Genomic DNA, 19,397 nt, shown 5'->3' with positions numbered 1-19,397 from the left:
TGTGCATCCGAAGAAGTGAGCTGTAGCTCACGAAAGCTCATGCTGAAATAAATGTGTTAGTCTCTAAGGTGCCACAGGTACTCCTGTTCTTTTTAATGGGACTACAGTACTTTAAAATTCTTTCAGCACACAGGGCATGATAAAAAGGCTGACCAGAACTCCCCACGTTCTAAAGAGGACTTTTGAAATACTGTCCTTTTAAAGTCAGGTTGGTTATAAGCTAGTAATGCATTTCTAACACCTTCTGTAGCAGTAGCGAGCATACCAAAGCCTCCTTTCATTTGTAGATGTAGGATTAAGGATTTTCATTACATTACCAAAGAGAGAGAGAGAGAGAATGTTCCCCAGAGGGAGAATTCAAAGGACTCTAAGAACTCTCGTAGATTCAAATAAAGAATGAAGTCACCCAAAACCCATTCTTACTTTTGCTTTTTAGGGTACAGACAAATTCACCTCTCAATACTTCAGGGTAAAATAGTAAATATATGAGGCCAGATTCTTATCTCAATTACACCAGAGTAAATTCAGATAATGGAATCTACTTCCATGATAACTTACTTTGCATTTACACTGATGTCAATGTCCACATGCTGTCCATAGCGCAGATTAGAACCTTACAAATACATAACATAAAATAAACAAATAATGCTGAACTAAGAATCAGAGGCCAGATTCTGCCATCTTTATTTATGCTGAGTAGTGTCAAAGTTAGAATCAGGACTCACAATTTGTCAGACCACTCTGTTTATTAGCGCAGCGCTCCGCCAATAACATTCAGAATATGTGAGTGGCCATGCAAGGCCCAAACAGTCTTATTTATATAGATAAAAGAGCGGGAATTTAGACAAAGGGACAAAGAAATCAAAACAGTAAAATTCACCTGGGGCACAGCATGCATACTCTATTTCCTTACTAACTGTTATCGATCTAAGGCTAATGCTTCACCAATTGCCCTTAAACGGTGCAATTGTTCTATGTTAATGTCTGTATTCCTGACACCTGGTTGCAACATTCCAACAACTTTGCTTAAAGGTACAGACAACATTTCTTTAATCCTTTCTGTTCTTACTATATAATTCATTCTACTTTCACAGTAGCACTTACACAAATGCAACTCATGAATAAATGTGTAGAATTGGATTGTCTATTTGGATTTGAATGTATGCTTTTGATTTGGTGCATGCAATGTCCTTTGGCTGGATATTTGGTAAGGGAATGTATTTTAATTGCAGCAAAAAAGTGAAGCAAAGTGAAATGGACCAGATGAAAGAATGGGGAATAACATGGCTGAAAACATATGGCTCTGCAAGCTGTGTAAATGCAAGAAAACTATGGATGCTGACTCTGCAATAAAATGACCCTTTCAGCAGATATGCAGTTTGTTGCAGAACCCTGAGGGCTTGTCTACATGAGGAAACTGGATGGCAGAACTATAACGGCATAATTATAATGCTGTAGCTATGCCAGTATAACTCCTCATGTGGACACACTATTCTGGAATAAAGTGATTTTGCTCCAGAACAGTGTCCACATGGAGGGGAGGGGCGATATCAACATTGCTATAGCGGTATAATTATACCACTATAGTGCTGCTGGTCAATTTCCCTGTATAGTCAAGCCAAAAGAAAAAAAAACCAACAACTTTGGGTAAAATTCACAGAGGACCAATCCAAGGGCCTATACATCCTATTTTGCAGGCATAGACCTTGGGCTGGGCTCTGTGGCTGCTTCTAAAGGGTGGAATTCACTCCTGTGCAAACTACAGAAATGCCAGGAAGGAGGAGAATAACTAATAGAAATGAGCTTCATTCCTTCGACCTTCCACTGCTTCTGCAACTCCTCATGCAACCAGCTCAGGTGTGTACTTGGGAATCTAATCCCCACTGTGTTAGGGCTAATAGGGATAGTGATTCTCAGTCCAGTCACAAATTCCTCGTGCATATTTGAAAGTGTTCTTTACATGATTATTATTATTTGTTATCGTAAAGACTCGATGCTCTAATCCTGGGCCATTGTACTAGCTGGTGTACAAACAGAACAGACAGTCCCTGCCCCAAAGAGTTTACAATCTAAGCATAAGACAGAAAATAACAGATGGATACAGATGGACCAACAAGCAGTACAAGGAAACAATAAGACAATATTGGTCAGTGTGATAGGCAGGGGTCTCAGCACACCAGGTGCCTTAACCCTGTCAGTTTTGTTGTAGTCTGTTTGTCGGCAAGGAAGATAATGAGTTTGTTTTGCAGATGTTTACAGGGAGTTTCTCCCAAGCATGAGGGGCAGCGTAGGAAAAAGCATGAAGGTGGACAGTAGAGAACGGCATTATGGGCCGACTGGAAGTTAAACATTGTTCAACACTGAAGTTTCACCGTCGCCAAAATAGAAATGAGCAAAAGTTCTTGGGATGTCAGATACTTTTTTGCATTTGGCTAGATCTATATTTTGAGAACAAATTTCCATATAGCCCTTTTTGCTATATATTAGTTGTTTGTAGCTGCTGTACCTTAAATATCCAACAGGCCAAATTCAGAAATAACATCAATGCTGGTATCACCCCTTGATTTATCCTTTACTTTCCTGTTAATTGTTTCACCTGCTAGTCACTTCTTTGCCACCCCTTAGCAATCTATGTTCCTTTACATCTACTTATAGAATTGTAACTTACGCCCCTCTTTATGTCATCTTTTAATTTGATCCAAAGAATTGTCTGACTCTATTTTTACTGTATATCCAATGCAACAAAATGAGATTGTTTCAATAGTGGAGTCTAAATTAATCAGAATCTCCTAGTTGCTGCTAACGAGGAATTTAAATCGGTGATGTTTAAGTTATTTTAGAATGCATTTTATTCAGAAGAAGAATTGTTAAATGTGTGAGACTGAAAGAGATGGATTACAGGAAAATTAAATGTAGGGTTTAACTGAGAAATAATCATTTTCTATGAACGATAATGACTTCTCTTGAGGCTAGTATCAAGATTTATTGACCCAGGAGGTTAATATTGATCAAAACCAAGGCAAGGAAAATATTAGACCTTGAAATAAAGTAATCTTGATATTGAAGTCTTGCCACTGCCTGAACAGGTCAATATATCTGGGTGCCAAAGTCTAAGGCTTTGTACACATAATGGTGGAGGATATTAAATATGTCTGACATGTTCTGTGTATAAACTTTTTATTCCCATCAAGCAGCAGTTACTTTATAGCTTTGTCCTTCTTCTATATATAGCTATCCTGCAAAGGTTCAGGCTTCACTTAGGTTCCTGATTGCTCTGTAACGGTCATCTCTCTCAAGTGTAACACACAGGCCTGCAATCTGAATACTCTAAAATAAACCAAGCCCTTGAGGCACTCATTCAAGTATATAAATTATACTCAAAAAACACTTCTTTATTGCTAACTATATAACAGGAATCTTGATGATGCTGGTACTAAATAATAAGAAAGTAAACTTTGAGAAAACTCTGTTCTTCAATATATAGATGTGTTACTGTACCCAACAACTTGGCTGTAAAACCAGGGCAGGAGCAAACTGTCCCAGTCAGCTAGATGGGTTATTAACTCCCAGAGTGCTAAGAGATGGAGTTTGAGCCAGCACTCTGGTCACTATTAGCACCAGTTAGGTTCTTCCAGAGAAAGCCTGGCTAGTGAGGGGTGTGCTGATTACTAGGCTAGACTGGGGTTAGGAAGTTAAGGTGTGAAGTAGCAGGGAAGTAGTTTAAAAAGAGCACAGGAAGGAGGTGCTTGGGGGAGGAAGGGAAGTGTATAGCCAACCAGCACTGGGTAGGGTAAAGGGAAAGCTCTTCTCCCTCTGTCAAAAGGGGATGATGATTCTGTGACACTGTAAATAGAATTGCTGCATGAGGCTGTAAGGGTGGTGGTGGTCATTGCTATAACACAAATAAAATACACAACAGTGGTTACAAACCAGAGGTGTCAAAGCCATTTGTGCAGGAAGACAAGCATGGAAGGCCAAACCCTGTTGTACTGACAATAAGAAAACCTTGTTGTTGGAACAAAAAGCTGAATTACTATGAGGATAAAAATAGGAAAAAATAACCTCCCCAAAAGGGCAGAGGGCATGCAACACTGCACCCTGGGTGGGTCGCTGGCATCAGGGAGTGAACCTGGGAAACCAAAGCATGAGCCTCTTCTACCTAAGTTAAAAGGCCCTGTACTGTTAGCCAAGGCTGTAGCAGACTCAGCAACTTCTATATGTGGTCCAGTTGCAACTAGCTAGGACTGAAGGCCATGTGGTTTACCATCACATTTATTTTAGCATTAACATTCTTCCAAGCTGCCTCAGTTTGTCAGAAATGACTCAGGGACACGCTTCCCTCAGCCAGATGTTCAAAATGGGATTCAAAATGTTCAGCACACATAGCTGCTTCTCTTTTTCCTCTGTCCCTCCTTTTGCTGTATCAGGAGGAGGGATAGCTCAGTGGTTTGAGCATTGGCCTGCTTAAACCCAGGGTTGTGAGTTCAATCCTTGAGGGGGGCCATTTAGGGATATTGGGCAAAAATCTGTTGGATGATTTAATTGGGAATTGGTCCTGCTTTGAGCAGGGGGTTGGCCTCCTGAGGTCCCTTCCAATCCTGATAGGCTCCTGTTAGAGCCTTCACCCTCAAGAGTTTTAAATTCAATAGGTACAAAGGGCAGAGATCAGGTTACTGTGGTGACAGGAAAAGGGTAGCTGGTACCAAAGCTTGTTTCTACAGTAGAGAATCTAAACCCTGTAACTGAACTAGTAGGATGGCATGCATGTAAACAGGAATGGTGCCAGAGTCCATGACAGCCATCTTGTTGTGGTTGCAAGTACTATCCTGCACTCACACATAGCTCTCTAGTGAAAAATTGCAATGCATTTCCCTCTTGGTATTTATCGAACAGTTCCCATCAAAGCTTCCCAAAGCAGTGGCTTGTGGGAGCTTTAGCAACTCTTTCTGTGTACCAACAGAATCGTTGGGGAAATACCTGATACCTTCTGGGATGAGGGTGAGAGGGCAGTTTGCACTGCTGGGGTTATTACATCAGCACTTGCTATCTGCATTGGAGGAGAGTGACGTGATGGTTAGCCTTTTTTGGAGCCAGTGCAACCCAGACACTGGGGTGAACACCTGTGCATTGCTGATATCAGTTCTGGCTTGGGCACTTTTAACTGAGCGCTCCATTAGTGGTACGTTAAGAATGAGAATTTAAACACAAGAAAGTCCAGCCAACTCCTTAGCTGGCATAATTTGACATCTTCACTGTAGTTAGTGCAGCAATGCTGATTCACACCAGCTAAGAATCTGGCCTAGAATGTGTGTTTCTGTGGTAGTGCCTCTACTTGTACCCCACGACATGCTAATTTCACCAGAACTGTCTGAATAATGGAATATATTTTAATATTGCAGCTGAATGTCAGAACTGCCCATTCCACTATTTTGCTTTACTTAGGGACTGAATCTGCAAAGACTTTCACACATGCTAACTTATGCAATGTGAACAGTCTCCGTGACTGCAAAAGGACTATAACATGTAATGTTAAGGACATGCACAAATCTTTGCCCACATCTGTAAGCTCTTTTCATGTTATGGATGTACAATTCCTAGCACAATGGGAGTTTAATCTCTTATTGATGCCGCTAGGCACTATTGTGATACAAATGAGTAACTAATAAAATAATATAAATGTATTGACATATGGTATTCAGTGTGATGTGATAAAAATAGTTAAAAAAGAAAGGTTTTATTTAAGTTGTTCAGAAGCCTAACAAATCAATATGAAAACTGCAGTATGAACTATCTATATTTAAAAATATAAACACAAAATACATTTGCATTACATCTTGACCAACAATACCAAATCTTAAATATTGTACCTTAAATATAAACAGTTACATATAATTTATATTAAATTCATTATCTTGATTCCCTGAATGAGTAGGATTTAATAAATCGACTGAACTAATTATTTAATTCCTCAGTTTTAAGCAGTTTCTGTATATTGGTAACTTAAAATAAAATACCGATTAACAAATCATATAAAAACAAATCAGACGCCTAGTCTCTAGTGGCCAATGTTTGTTTAAAACAGTAACAAAGTCATTGGTCTTCTCTGAATATGAAAAAAATGCAAGTACAGGGCACACATGGAAACCTTATCTGGATAATCTGGATCAAGAAATGTGATCATTCTATTTTCCTCCTCTACTTCCTCAGTTTCCCAATTTTGCCCATTCCAAGGCAAGTCGTACATGCTCAGCATACATTCTTTTTAGGGGAATTATAATAATTCAAACAAACTCACATGTGCTAAATGCATACCAAAGACCTAATTATTTTCATAAATATATACAGCATTCATCAAACTGGGCTGCTGATAGGAAGTATCCCATATAAAGTGCATCACAGTGTACAGACAATAGGTATGTGTCTTATTTACATAAGAGCACAGACATTAAAACAGAAGTACCTACTTGGTCATTTGCCTACCCCAGCCAGCGCAGGATCATTCTGTACAGTATGTTCTTGCTCCAGTCTAGTTTTGCTTTCTCCAATTTAATCTTAACTATCTCAAGAAACTGAGGGGTTTAGCACAACCAGCAGAGGGCACAGCATGGTTCTAAGGCACATGAGCAGTACGGTGAGATATTAGTGCAGAGAGCAGGCATCGTGGTATCAAATGGGAATGAAATCCATTCCACCTGCGTAAATCCTGAGAAATTAGGGAAAGCTTGGAGGGGGTTAGGGAGATCAAATCCACTTCCACAATCCAGGGACAGAGTGAAGAGCTGCTTCTGAGCCCCTCCGTAGCTGCTGCTGCTGCAACTCCAGCCTTTAGGCTGCCACAATGATCACAGCCTCTCTATAGGTATGTAGGGGGTCACTGGATCTGCCTAACCACAGATGTGGGTGGCCCCTCCTTTGGGCTGACCCCTTCTTGGCCTTTTGAAGCAGAATATGTGGGGCTGCCATGAAGACATTATCTACAGTGCATAAGGGGTGTGTGGTATTTTTTCATCCCTATGAGTCAATTGTTTGCACCCTTTTCACTGTGAACATGAACATATAACTTAGCCAGGAGATGCTGGTATTGGACGCAAAGTTCAGAATGAAAATTCTTAAGCATATGCTTATGGAACCATTGCACTGAAACTCACAGAGCTGAAAACCTCCACCACTGTGGGCTCTAAGAGAAACATCTAATCAGAAGTTCTTTTGAGAGAGATCTTTTTAAGAACTCCTATTGTATCAAGGACCAAGCTGTCAAAAATGTCTTCAGTTACTCTCATCTTCACAGCTAATTCATCCTCAGCATAGTCAGTCCACTGAGATTCTTCTTTGTGGAGCTCCTGAATCTAAAAATATAGCATAGACATAAATGTTGACATCTAAAAAACCGGCTTGATCTTGCAAGATGCTGAGCAGTTGGTCTCCTATTCAGAAAAGCTAGTTTGCATGTGTTACCTTAAGCACACGAGTAGTTTCTGTGAAGTCTATTGGAGAAGTCACATGCTTAAACACTTATTTAAAGTCTTTGCTGGCGCAAGGCCGTGGTGCTCAGAACCTTGCAGGATTGAGCCCAGTGAGCAGACTTAATTTTGTGTTCAAACAGAAAGCTAAATAAAATGAACTAAGGCCAAGGCCAACATTTAGGAGTTTTTGAGTAACTGCAATTCCCATTGAAAGCAACCACTGGAACATGCAATCAAATCCATCCCCTGAGCCTTAATGCTTCGCCATTGCTGGATTATTATTGTAAATATAAAGACAGGAGAGTCATTACATTCAACACGTTATTTTAAGTAGATGTATGTCTGTCACAAGAGTCCATGAGGATTGTAGATTTAATATAGATAAAATATAAAACATCTCCATTATGCTTACCAGAATTAGATCCACTCGGTCCCTTTTACAGTTTCCATACTTGGTCATATTAAGGAGTTTCCTCTTCATCTCCAAGCTGTTCATTTCCAAGTTCATTATCTTAATAATTTCTCCCTGAATAAATGACTTTGAAATAAATAAAAAATAAACTGAACTATAAGGCTATGCATATAAGATTTGTCACTGATGTGGAAGTTGCAAATGAGAAATGTTGATTTGATCTGTGAAATTGAAATTCAAAATCTGGAAATGTCTCAGAGTTTGTGGGTTTGGTGTGTGATGTGCTGAATCCTGGGTTTGGGCTTAAGGTCACCATTACTGAAAAATACATTTTTAAAGTGAGAATACTTTAAAGGCTACACCTCTGATTATAGCTGACTAAGATTAAAAGCAGCAAAGAGTCCTGCGGCACCTTATAGACTAACAGACGTATTGGAGCATGAGCTTTCGTGGGTGAATACCCACTTCGTAGGATGTATGAGATTTAGATTTAAGAGATTTAGAGGCCCAATTCCCATTTCTTTTAACATAAAAACATCTTCGGGCTGTAGAATATGTGCCTGCAGCTTAACGATTCATAATTAAATGGCTTTATAAATCTATGTGCTAGGGGGATTTTTGGATTAGCTGCCCACCTCACTTTACTTTTATGCATGCATTTCAGATCAACCCTCTCTATCACCACCAGTGTTATGCTCTTATCACTCTGCTTGCCCAAGTGTTGTACATTTCCTTACCATTTTACTCATCACACATTCAGATCTCTACACTGACTTTCAGAATTGTGCCCTTTAAATCCCCATGACGTACTTTGACCTCACTGATATCTGTGTTTCTGCAAATAAGTCTGTAATAGCGAGAATCCAAATTTTCTTTGAGCCACGGAAGAGGATTTGGATTTGCTGTCACCTGATATTCTGCGAGTAGCAGCTCGTGAGTTAAATCAAAGATAACCTGGAACAAAAAGGAAACAGAATAGCAAAATCAATTGAATCTGCTACTGCTATTTTTTCAAAAGTTAATTTAAGGCTGGTGAAAGGGGCCAGACTGGCAGCCCTGGAGTCTCCAGACTCAGCGCAAGATTCCCATACACAATTACATTGCTGACATCTCTAAAGTGCGTATGATTATGCCACCCTCTAGTGCCCAGAATCTAAAGAACATATGAACCCTAATACTAGTCGCAATCTGCATAGCACTATCCGAGCACCTACTCTGCAAGTATGAATGGTTTAGGCATTGCTGCTGTTTTACATGTAATAGTGAACAGGAGGGACTGAAAATCATGTTGGTTTTGTGTGTCCCAATGGACAGCAACAAAATAGTTGTCTCAGATCAGTGCAATCTATATTTTATTTCACAATAGCTTAATAAAAATAATGTATTAACTCTTCATTTTCCTGTATCTGTTTTGGTCTCCCTTTGCTATAGCCGGTACAGTTAGATTGAAGTTAGGTGCTCCTTAAAAAACAGTTTTCATTTTTAAAAAACTGGAAATATTAAACCACAGCTAACGCTTTAAAAATACCTGATTGTAAATCCTCTTGCTTTCTGCTTCCAGATCGTCATCTGAGATGTCATTACATTCAAAATCCTTTGGCACATTGATCCTCCTAGAATTTGAACAAATGTTTTGAGGAGTCCATAGTTCATCTACTGCACATGCAGACAGTATCTTAACATGTGAACTATTATGTGGTACCACCAGAGGAACCTCCATTGTTTTCTTCCAAGGAGCTGAGTGCCAGTGATCTAATCTATGCTGAGTTTGCCTTTGAGTTTTTATTTCCTTAGTATGTTGGATAGAACTGAGCTGATCAAAATCTTCAGAGCTTCCAAAAACACCAGCATCGAGGATCTTACTAAGGAACTTGAAGGAAAAAAAAAAGAAAAGAAAAAATCCATTGCATTTACATTTGTATTTTTTCACAATTTTAAGAGGTATTCAGTTTGCTAATATTTAAAGAGCCATTTAAGCTTAACAGCTAAGAGCCAGATTTCAGTATAACTGACCCCCAAGCAGATGTATATTAATGCTGCACAAAAGTTTTAACTGTAACTGTCTTAGGCTTCACGCACAACCCACCACACCCACACACCTTTGCTGATTGCAGGGGTGCTCTGCATATGATGGAGTTACTCTACGATGGGTCAGGGTGAGCATGGTCTATGCAAGAATCACGCTGAGCATGTCCCTTGATCCTTAAGTGCCTCTCTGGAATGCCCCTCCCTGGGCAGAGCATTACCTCAGAGGTTGGAAGGGAGCCAGACTCAGGATTCTCTCGCATATTCCCAAACAGAATTTGGACTTAATTGTTGTTCTCTTGACATTATATAACTTACTGGTGGCAAAAAAACAACTTGACAAGCACAAAGGTCTGCCTGCAGATACCCAACGGTAGGATCAAGGCCTAAAGAGATATATCTAAAAGACAAAGAAACTCCTGAGTCTATACTTACTGGCAAAGTGCCTTGAGGAATCTCAGAAGATAGGTGAAACATCGTGTCTGCCTTAGCTCCTTGTTTCCTTTTAATTTTCTTATATTCTTTCACTGCGTCATCTACAAATTTAGTTACAATTTTTTCTGCTACTGTTTGTGCTGTGTGAGGCCCATGAATGCTAAGTGTGTCAAACTCACACAGTAAGACATCCAAAACTTCAGCTGATTGCTCTGATAAGCTAGTGCTGTGATTGCCTTCTTTTTTTAGGCCTTTAACATGATTCCGCAGTTCTCTTTCAAAGGCACTTCTATATTTGTGTTCGGTTGTATCCGAAAATGCACTTAAAGTGTCATACAAACGTTTTTTTGTGAGCTCGCATGAGATATCATCAGCCAGTTTCTTTCTTTCTTGGTCTTTCAACAAGCAACTAATATATTTGCTCTTGTTTACTTCTTCTGTGTTACTGTCTTTATTTCTCATTGGAAGCATACCTTCTGTATTTGTCTCCTTCTTTATCTGTGTTAGCTTTGTTGTTTCCTTCTCTGATTCTAAACATACAAAGTCAGCTTGACAAATGAATGCATTGGACATATACTGCTCATCGGTAGGAAACAGTCCTTTGTGTTCTTTTCCTGATGGCATGCACGTGTGCGATCTAGACTTGTCTTCTTTCAATGCTGAACCCCGTGCACTGTATGTGTCTTCAGGTTTCTGCTCTGTATATCCTGTTCCCTGCTGGTTATCATCAGCATGTTTGTAGTCCCCCCTGGATGACCCATCATCAGAGAATGAGTCTTCATCCCCGGCGTAATCAGAACCCTTTTCATTATCTTCCAAGAGATGTGAAATTTGATCAGGTCTGACAAAGATGCCAAAATATTTAGCGCACACGAAGTATTTCACTCCTCCATAAGTTCCATCATGATCACCTTCTGGTTTGTCAAGTGCCACGCCAGCCCAAGAGCCTTCATCGAAAGAGGTATACCCCTTGAACATCAGCGTACCTGGCTGGATGTGCTTCACTAATACTCTGTCTCCAACGTCAAATGATGATAATGGGTCGTCATGATCTTCCTGAGCTTTGGACAGCGTTAAAAATGGCTTGCTTTGTTTCTTTAAATGTTCTGGCCTTTTAATGGTTTGACCTGAAGAAGTGGGACTTGACATACAGAGTGAGCTTAATGGCTGCAGTGTTGTCTCGTTTTCCGCTGTCACATGTTCTAATAAGTCCTCCTTTCCGCCTGAAATAATTTCTTTACCCCAACAACCTCCAGAGAAAGTCCCGTCCTGAGCTGAAAAAACATCCATTAACCCTGAAGATGGCGGGGGCAATTCTTCAGGCATAGCCCTATCACCTAATGAGGGTAACTCATCTGTTTGTCCTGACACATCTTCATTCAGAGAATAGTGTGAATCTCTCCTCTCGGAGAAGGTCACTTGTTCTGGTGGAGAAGGAAAGTCTTCTGTGCTGAAGCTAATATCCCCACTTTTTATCCCACCTATCTCTTCCGGGGGTGTGGGAAGGTCCTCACTGTACAATGACAAATCCTTTTTATTAGATGATGGTAAATCAACACTTCCATAGGATAGCACTTCGTCCACAGGAGACAGTATTTCTGACAAGGTATCTTTATCAATAGGAGGCAGAACCTCATCACTGATAAAAATCATTTCATCTTCACTCTCAGAAGGGCAGCGTCTCGCTTGTGGCAACTGCTTTTTGGAGGCGATAGAACAAGGCGGCACCATCTCAGGTTTCTTGAAGGTTTGTCCTTCTCTTGCTGAGTTATTTTGATTGTGTGCAGCCACCCTCTGAAAGGTTTGTGTGTCAAACGAACTGACTTCTGCTTCTATAGGAGCCTCTTCAGAACTTATGGGCACTGATAAGTGTGGCGATGCAATTTCGTTTGGTTTGTCGGATATGTGTCCTTCAGTTAAAAGTTCTGCCTGATTAGTTTTAGCTTCCTCTAAACCTGACAAGTCTCTGGAAGCTAGTGAAGAGTCTACAGGAAACAATGGCATCTGTTCATTTGTCATGGATTTTTTAGGTGGAAGCAATACACAGTTATTGAACTGCTCAGGAACAGAATCTAGATGCTTCAGGGAACTTTCGGATGGAAACCACATGAACGCTACTTTACTCTGACCAACAGATAAATCATAACTTTCACCATCCTTTTCAGCTTTGCTAGTTGCAGAACCCTGTTGTTCAAAGGTCTCCTCAGTACAAAAGTCATCATACAATAAGGAGCTGGATGATGAATCTGAATGCTGCTCAGATTTTCCCTGAGAGGGGATCTTGTTTACACTGCAGTTTTCTGAGCAAGGCAGTAGAGCTGAAGCTTCCAAGTACGGCTTGCTCCTTCCATTATCAGTGTTATCGAACTGAAAGGAAAATAGTTCTTCTCTCCCTGAGGCACTTAGCGTTGGCTTTTCACTGTTTGAGGAAGTGACAGAATGTGATTCATAAGCATACTCATATTCTGAAACATCTCCAAGATGTTTTTCAGAGCCATGAAAGAGCGATGAGGCCTCACAACTGCAATCATCGTGGGGCACTTGTTCATCACATATATCACTGGATAATAATTCATTTCCGTCGCTTACTGCTATCTGTGCCGTTGTCGAAGGGTTAGGAAACACAGCAGCAGCATCACCACCACATAGTTGTTGCTGGATGGTAAACTCCTCAGGAAGGCTGATATCTGTGTCCTCAGCTTCTAATTCAGAGTCTGAAACAGAGCTTTCTGAGACATTGATCTGAACCGCAGTCGCTTTATGAAATTCAGGGAGGGAGCGGTATGAGTTTACGCTCTCACATCTCAGAGAGGAGTCGTGTGATTCAGTGGATGATACTGTGGACCCTAGTCCCTCTGAACATGTTTTCAAAGCATGCTCTTCATCAGAGGGATCACACGGATCGTTGTCCACATGCTTAATCAACTGGTTGTCCTCAGCGGCATTTTTCTCATATGGTGCAGATACTTTCACTTCTTCGTTGACTGGAACATCTGCCAAAATCAGCGATCATGACAGTCATTTAGTTTTATTTTAAATGGTTACTATCAAGTACTTGAGCCTTCAAATCCTGCAATCCTTTCCTCCTAGGAACTTTCCTCCCTTACTTCAATCAGGCTCGATCTGGGAGTGCCTGTGGGGAGCCAGCTGCAGGACTTGGGCCTAGTCTCCTTCTCTTTTCATTCTGCTGTTTGCAAGAATTTTTTAGAAATTTGCAAATAACATTTCTCGCCCTCCAGGTATGAACTTTGTCCATCTGGCAAATACTGATTTTTTTATATAATATACATGTAATACTTTCCTACTCAAGCTACACCTTCTATTCACAGTTGTATTTTTCATTTCAAAGTCAATAACACTAACTGTGCAGTCAAGGCAAGCACCATTTTTAATATCATATTGTGCATAAATTTAAAATAGGCCAGATAACACTGAAGAGCTAAATAATGTAAATAGTGAGCAAATATAATAACCTCCAGTACAGTTAATCAGAAGGGTTTAAATTCAGGACTTTCACCACCAAAGCATAGACCTCTATCATTTGAGCTAAAGGAGTAATCTCACTACCTGGTAGCAATAGTAGACTGTTATCTTTTAGGAGGACTGGCTGCTAGAGGGGGTTGTGACTCATCTGCGAGTGTTTTTGTGATGTATCTCACACTAGTAATTAAAAGAGTTAACTAGAGACAGAGCAATTAATTCACCTGGTTGCACCTCTTCCTTCTTATTTATTGGTATTAAACCCAGCTGGGGAAGGAACTGTGTGGGGAGCAACAAAGGAGGAAGCCCAGATGAGAAGGAGGCTGCTGGGAGAGAGGGGAAGAACTCTGCAGTCCATGTCTAGTTGGTAGAGAGTAAAGGAAGGACTTAGAGAGAGGCAGATGCTTAGGAAGGGGCTGTGGGAAAGCACCTGGAAGAAGGCCAAGGTAGGATGAAATCCAAAGAAGACAGCAAATCTTAGCTGCTCACCACAAGGTCCCTGCCTGAACTGGAACCCAAAGGACAGGGAGGATCTGGGGTCCCTTCTGATCCACTGGATAGAGTGGTATGGAAACACCCTGACACAAGGGAAGAAGGACTATTGAGTTTAGAGCTAGACCTCCAGGCAGAAAGCCCTGGGAGGCATCATTGCAAAAGTGTGGAAGGACATCCCTGCAGAGCCTGGGAAGGGGTGAAGAGCCCGCAGATGATCAAGCCTGGGTAGCAGCAAGGCGTTATGTTTATTTGAGTTTAGTTTCTTGGACACTGTGTTTACCCTGGAAGGGGTAAGACTAAACATGACCTGACTGAAAGGCTGAGGTGTGAGAAGACACTGGCCATCTCAGGGCTGGAGCAACAGTTGGCAGGGAGAGCTAGAGGAGGAGAGTCTGCTACTCCCACTTCCAGCCATAAGGGGGCGCACCAGCCATGAGTCAACCCTTCTGTGGCTTACACAAAAACACAAACTTTTATTGCAAAAAATCGTTTGTTTCTTACCTTGCAATGGAAGGATTTTAGACACCTGGAGTTTTTTTACACCCATGTAAGTGATGTCTGAGTCTCGTTTGGAGTTCACATTTGTCCTGGAAATACAGTCACACGTTTGCTAGATTTAAAGTATCCTTCCAGTGAATTTAGGAAGAGCTTGGCATCCATTAGTACTTAAACCCTGCATTCGGGTGATCTTAATGAATGCTGGATATAATGTTAAATATGTCAATCATTGTCTACACATAATAAATAAATGCACTGGTAAAGACAAAATGGTATTACTTATTTTTTAACTGTGTTCTCAGACACTTATGGCCTGATTCAAAGTCTACTGAAGTCAATGGGAGTCTTTCTATTGACTTCAGAGGACTTTGGATCAGCTCTTAGCAGTAATTTCTTACACATGTAAACTGGAAATCGATGCCCATTTTGCTTATGTGAGTTACTTCATCAGACCCATAAAACGATTCCACATAAACAGTCATTTTCAATAGGAGGAGTTAGTGGCTTCAGTATCCTGACCCATTATGTCACATCTTATATGATCTTCAGACACATGTATACTATAAGCATAGATTAGGGCCAAATGTTCCCTTGGCTATATGGCTCTATGGCTCTCAATGGTTTCAATGGGATTTTCATACTGGCATCCAAGTGCAGAACTGCCCCTTATATCTAAGTCTGTTAACCTGGAAGAATAATTCACCCTTGTTGCTCAGCTGTGATTTCATATCATATTGCAATCCATTGCTTTGAATTTACTGTGATTTGACTGCTCTGGAAGTCAATACAGGGCCTGAGAGGTCACTCAGTGAACGAGGGATCGCCACTGGAGCCAAGCAATAGATGGCTCCACCCCCTGACCCCCCCCCCCCCAGACCACAGAATGGCAGTGGAGCTGTTCTGTGCTTTTCCCTCAGTGCGAGGGGAAAGGCTAATGGATCCCTGCAGAATTCCACGGCACACAAGGTGAGCAGACGCTTGTGCAGGGTCCCCATATCCTACTTCCCCCTTTCTGCAGTAGAACCAACCACTAGCATTGGGTCAGGGCTCTCTGAAGTTGGGATAGGCTTTGATCCTTTGTGAATGAAACAAAATATGGGACAGAAGTCCATGTTCTCAGGAGTTAATGTACCTCTGCTCCTCTGACTGCCTTCCTTTTCCTGTCTGTGCTTCCACTGCTGAAGTTCCATCTGAAATCAACCCTGACCCTCTGTCACCATCATTAGCCTGCATGGAGCATGGTTAAGAGACAAAGGAAGAATCAGCCCCACAGATTATGTAGGAGAAAGAGAATATAAATGGAGAGCTGTATAAGTAGAGCCCTACCAAACTCATGGCCATGAAAAATGCATCACGGATCGTGAAATCTGATTTCCCCCATGAAATTGGGCTATTGTAGGAGAGACCAGATTTCACAGAGCTGGGCAGCCAGAAAGCGGCAACTGCTGGCTGGGAGCCCAGCACTGAAGGCAGTGCCGCCACGAGCAGCAGTGCAGAAGTGAGGGTCGCATGATGTGGTATTGCCACCCGTACTTCTGCACTGCTGCTGGCGCTGCCATCAGAGCTCGGTGCCCGGCTAGCAGCTGTCCAGCTCTGAAGGTGGCAGCACAGAAGTAAGAGTGGTAATACCATGACCCCCACTCCCTACAGTAGGCTTGCGACCCCCCTCCCCACGACTCCATTTGGGGTCAGGACCTCCATGGTTACAATACCTTGAAATTTCAGATTAAAATATCTGAAACTGAAATTTATGATTTTTAAAATCCTATGACTGTGACATTAACCAAAATGGACCATGAATTTAGTAGGGTCCTATATGTAAGAGTTGTACTGCCACAGTAAGCCAACCTATCAGATTTAAGGGTCATACATTAACATACTGCAACAAAGCGCCGGCACAACGAGTTAGCTTTTATGCCAACAGCTTGAGTTCATGCTGTCATGCCGGCTGATTTTGAGGGTTTATTTGGTTGCATGTTTATCTGGGAAAAAGCCAGTTTCAAAACATAAATAGCAGCCCCGCCATGCACCTTATATGGATGGCATGAGCCTTCGTCTTCTCCTGCAGTCTCTTGGCTTTCTCCTTGCACCCTGTGCACCTTTTCCATTGTCAGTGTATCACTTTCTAATTCTTCCACTGAGGATGAGGTAGAATTACCTGCAATACACAGATTATTGGGACACAGAAGGAAGAATCTACGGCCCTGTGCTCTGCATCAGGAGCACCAGGCTGGCTCTAACCATGAGAATGTAAAGTGGTGCCAGATGATTAGTATGGCTCTTTTGACCATTATACGTAAGGATATTTTACTCCCCCAAGAGCTATGCTAGCCAAACTGTGTCTTCTACCACTGTTATACCTAAAGCTACTAGTTCCCTCTGTCTACCTGTAGATGGGCTTATGTAAAGCACTGATCACTGAAGTATCTAGCAGATATGTAGGTAATATCTCTGGCATGTTTTTATAAAAAACTGGTCAAGTCTAACATGATTCTGTTCACACTGGGAAGACAACCATGCAAGCTCTTCCTAAACACATTGGTACTGTGTATCGTTGGCTTCTGAAAGCACGACATCAAGAGTATGGGCAGGATTGATAAATATATTCTGAGTGGTGATGTTTGAAGAGTGCTAGGTATTCCCCATGGAAACATTGGAATGAAACAACAAAATTTGCATTCCAGTTACAGTTTTCCATGGAAATTTTCAGTTTTTCAAGGAAAAAACCAAAACATTTAGTTTTTCCCTTCCTTTTTTCCCATTTCTGGACAGAATAAACAAGAGAAATGATTTGGACATGAGAAAAGCTGTGGGAAACAGAGTGTTAAACTTAAGAGTGAAGGATAAGAGAAGGGTCAAAAGACCCAGACAAGATGGATGGCTATCATACGGAAGGATGTGATTAGCTGCAGAGTTTCCAAGGAATGGCATCAGGAGAGACTGAAATGGACTCAAAGACACAAGACCATATAGATGGAACTAAACCTAGAAGAAGAAGGGGAGAGAATGGAGTGAAGGGGGAGAAAAAATGAGAACCAAAACATTCTGTATTTTTCATAATTTTGACAAAACCATTTAATCGAAAAACCATTTTTTCTTGAAAAAAGTGTAACACAAATGTTTTAACCTGCTCTAATTCCAAGTCTGAGAAAGCCTCGGTAATCTTCCACTGTCAGCACAGAAGGAGCCAGCTAGGGAACACTAGCAGAAAGCAAAACACCTGTCCCGTGCACGAGTGTTAACAGTTAACCAATGGCAACCCTAGGTAAAGAAACAGAACTGAGCTCTGGACAGGGAATACAGATGAGGACAAAAACACCAAACGTGAAATCCTGGCCCCACTGAAGTCAATGGAGAAACTCCTATTGACTTAACTGACTTAAATGTGACTACCCACATCCTCACAGTTAGGCACGTACTTAAGTACCTTGTTGAAATGAAGCTTATACTAGGCCGATGTAACCTGGATCATTGTTAAAAAAATAATTACATAAATGATTTGAGAAGCCTTCATAATGGGATCTGCGTGAATTTGATGCAATTAAGATACTCCATTAGTAAAAATGATACAAATAAGAACTGATGTGACCACACATATTTATAATCTGGAGACTCTGCATACACAGAACGATATAAATGATATAACTGTCTCATATATAAAAAGCCAGTTTTATTTGTTATAAGTTGAACTGGGAGCAAGAAATATGAACTGAAGATAAAACCTGGAAACAAAAATAACTCTAGTATGTCCTGTCAAAGTCTATCTTTAGCTGATCTATATTCTTTTAAGATGCAGACCCTTAAATTATTTTGAAAATACCTCAAAAGAAAGTAAATTGTTAATGACACAATCCAAATAAGTTATGATTTTGTTCTGCAAAAGCAGTATAATCATCTATCATAATAACCCTTAGACAGATCTCCAACATCTTGCCTAAAGGTGATTTATACATTCGGTACAGTGAGCAAGACACTTAGGTAATAAATGAAAAGACTGTCTCTCTTTCTGCCTATATAAAAGTTTGATTGAAGCGCCTGAAACAGATTGGACGTAATAGCATTAAATATGATTTACCAGTTCCTTGAAGAGTATTTTCTACTCAAGCAAGGCATAAGTTACACCGAGTGGAAAGTATCCCCAAACCTTTCATTGTAAACTCACTGTCATAGGAATTAATATCCTCATTGTCTTTAGGGGCTAGTGCTCAGTTTGAAACAAACTTCTTTTCCTTATGATTGGACTCCTAGAATGTAAATGTTCAAAGGTCAGAGTTAGTATTGTAAAAGGGCAGAGAGAGGAGCCAGGTCTACACTACAGAACTACATCGGTATAACTACACCCCGAGTGATGTAGTCATACCGACCTAAACCCCTGTGTAGACAACACTATGTCAACAGGAGAGCTTCTCCCGCCTCTTGGGGAGGTAGATTAACTGCGCCGATGGGAGAAGCATCTTCATTATAGCGCTACAGTGACACAGCTGTAGTGCTGTACGTGAAGACTCTCTGCAGTTGGGAGATTTGGCACAAAGTCTGTTAAGCTATGTCTACATTGCAAAGAAAGACCCACAGCACCAACTCTCAGAACC

General features: G+C 41.0%; 1 protein-coding gene across 8 annotated transcripts in view; it reads right to left on the bottom strand.

The window, feature by feature from the left end:
* Positions 1–4,559: 4,559 nt before the first annotated feature.
* LOC115636122 (centrosome-associated protein 350-like) overlaps positions 4,560–19,397 on the bottom strand; it is a 74,452-nt gene continuing 59,614 nt past the window's right edge. For 7 of the 8 annotated variants that reach the window (XM_030535850.1, XM_030535845.1, XM_030535846.1 and 4 more), the window contains 8 exons: positions 16,839–16,966; positions 15,941–16,035; positions 14,812–14,897; positions 10,336–13,328; positions 9,404–9,745; positions 8,686–8,829; positions 7,876–8,001; positions 4,560–7,346 (listed from right to left, as the gene is read on the bottom strand). In XM_030535850.1, the coding sequence (XP_030391710.1) occupies positions 7,191–7,346; positions 7,876–8,001; positions 8,686–8,829; positions 9,404–9,745; positions 10,336–13,328; positions 14,812–14,897; positions 15,941–16,035; positions 16,839–16,966 (4,070 nt within the window). In that variant the 3' untranslated portion in view covers positions 4,560–7,190. The remainder of the gene's footprint in view (positions 7,347–7,875; positions 8,002–8,685; positions 8,830–9,403; positions 9,746–10,335; positions 13,329–14,811; positions 14,898–15,940; positions 16,036–16,838; positions 16,967–19,397) is intronic. The other variant, XM_030535853.1, reaches the window with a different exon arrangement.

Source organism: Gopherus evgoodei, chromosome 16 (assembly GCF_007399415.2).
Source record: "Gopherus evgoodei ecotype Sinaloan lineage chromosome 16, rGopEvg1_v1.p, whole genome shotgun sequence".
In the NCBI taxonomy this organism is placed as follows: Eukaryota; Metazoa; Chordata; order Testudines; family Testudinidae; genus Gopherus; species Gopherus evgoodei.
The sequence above is the reverse complement of the archived record's forward strand: the minus strand, read 5'-3'. Positions and strand labels throughout refer to the sequence as shown.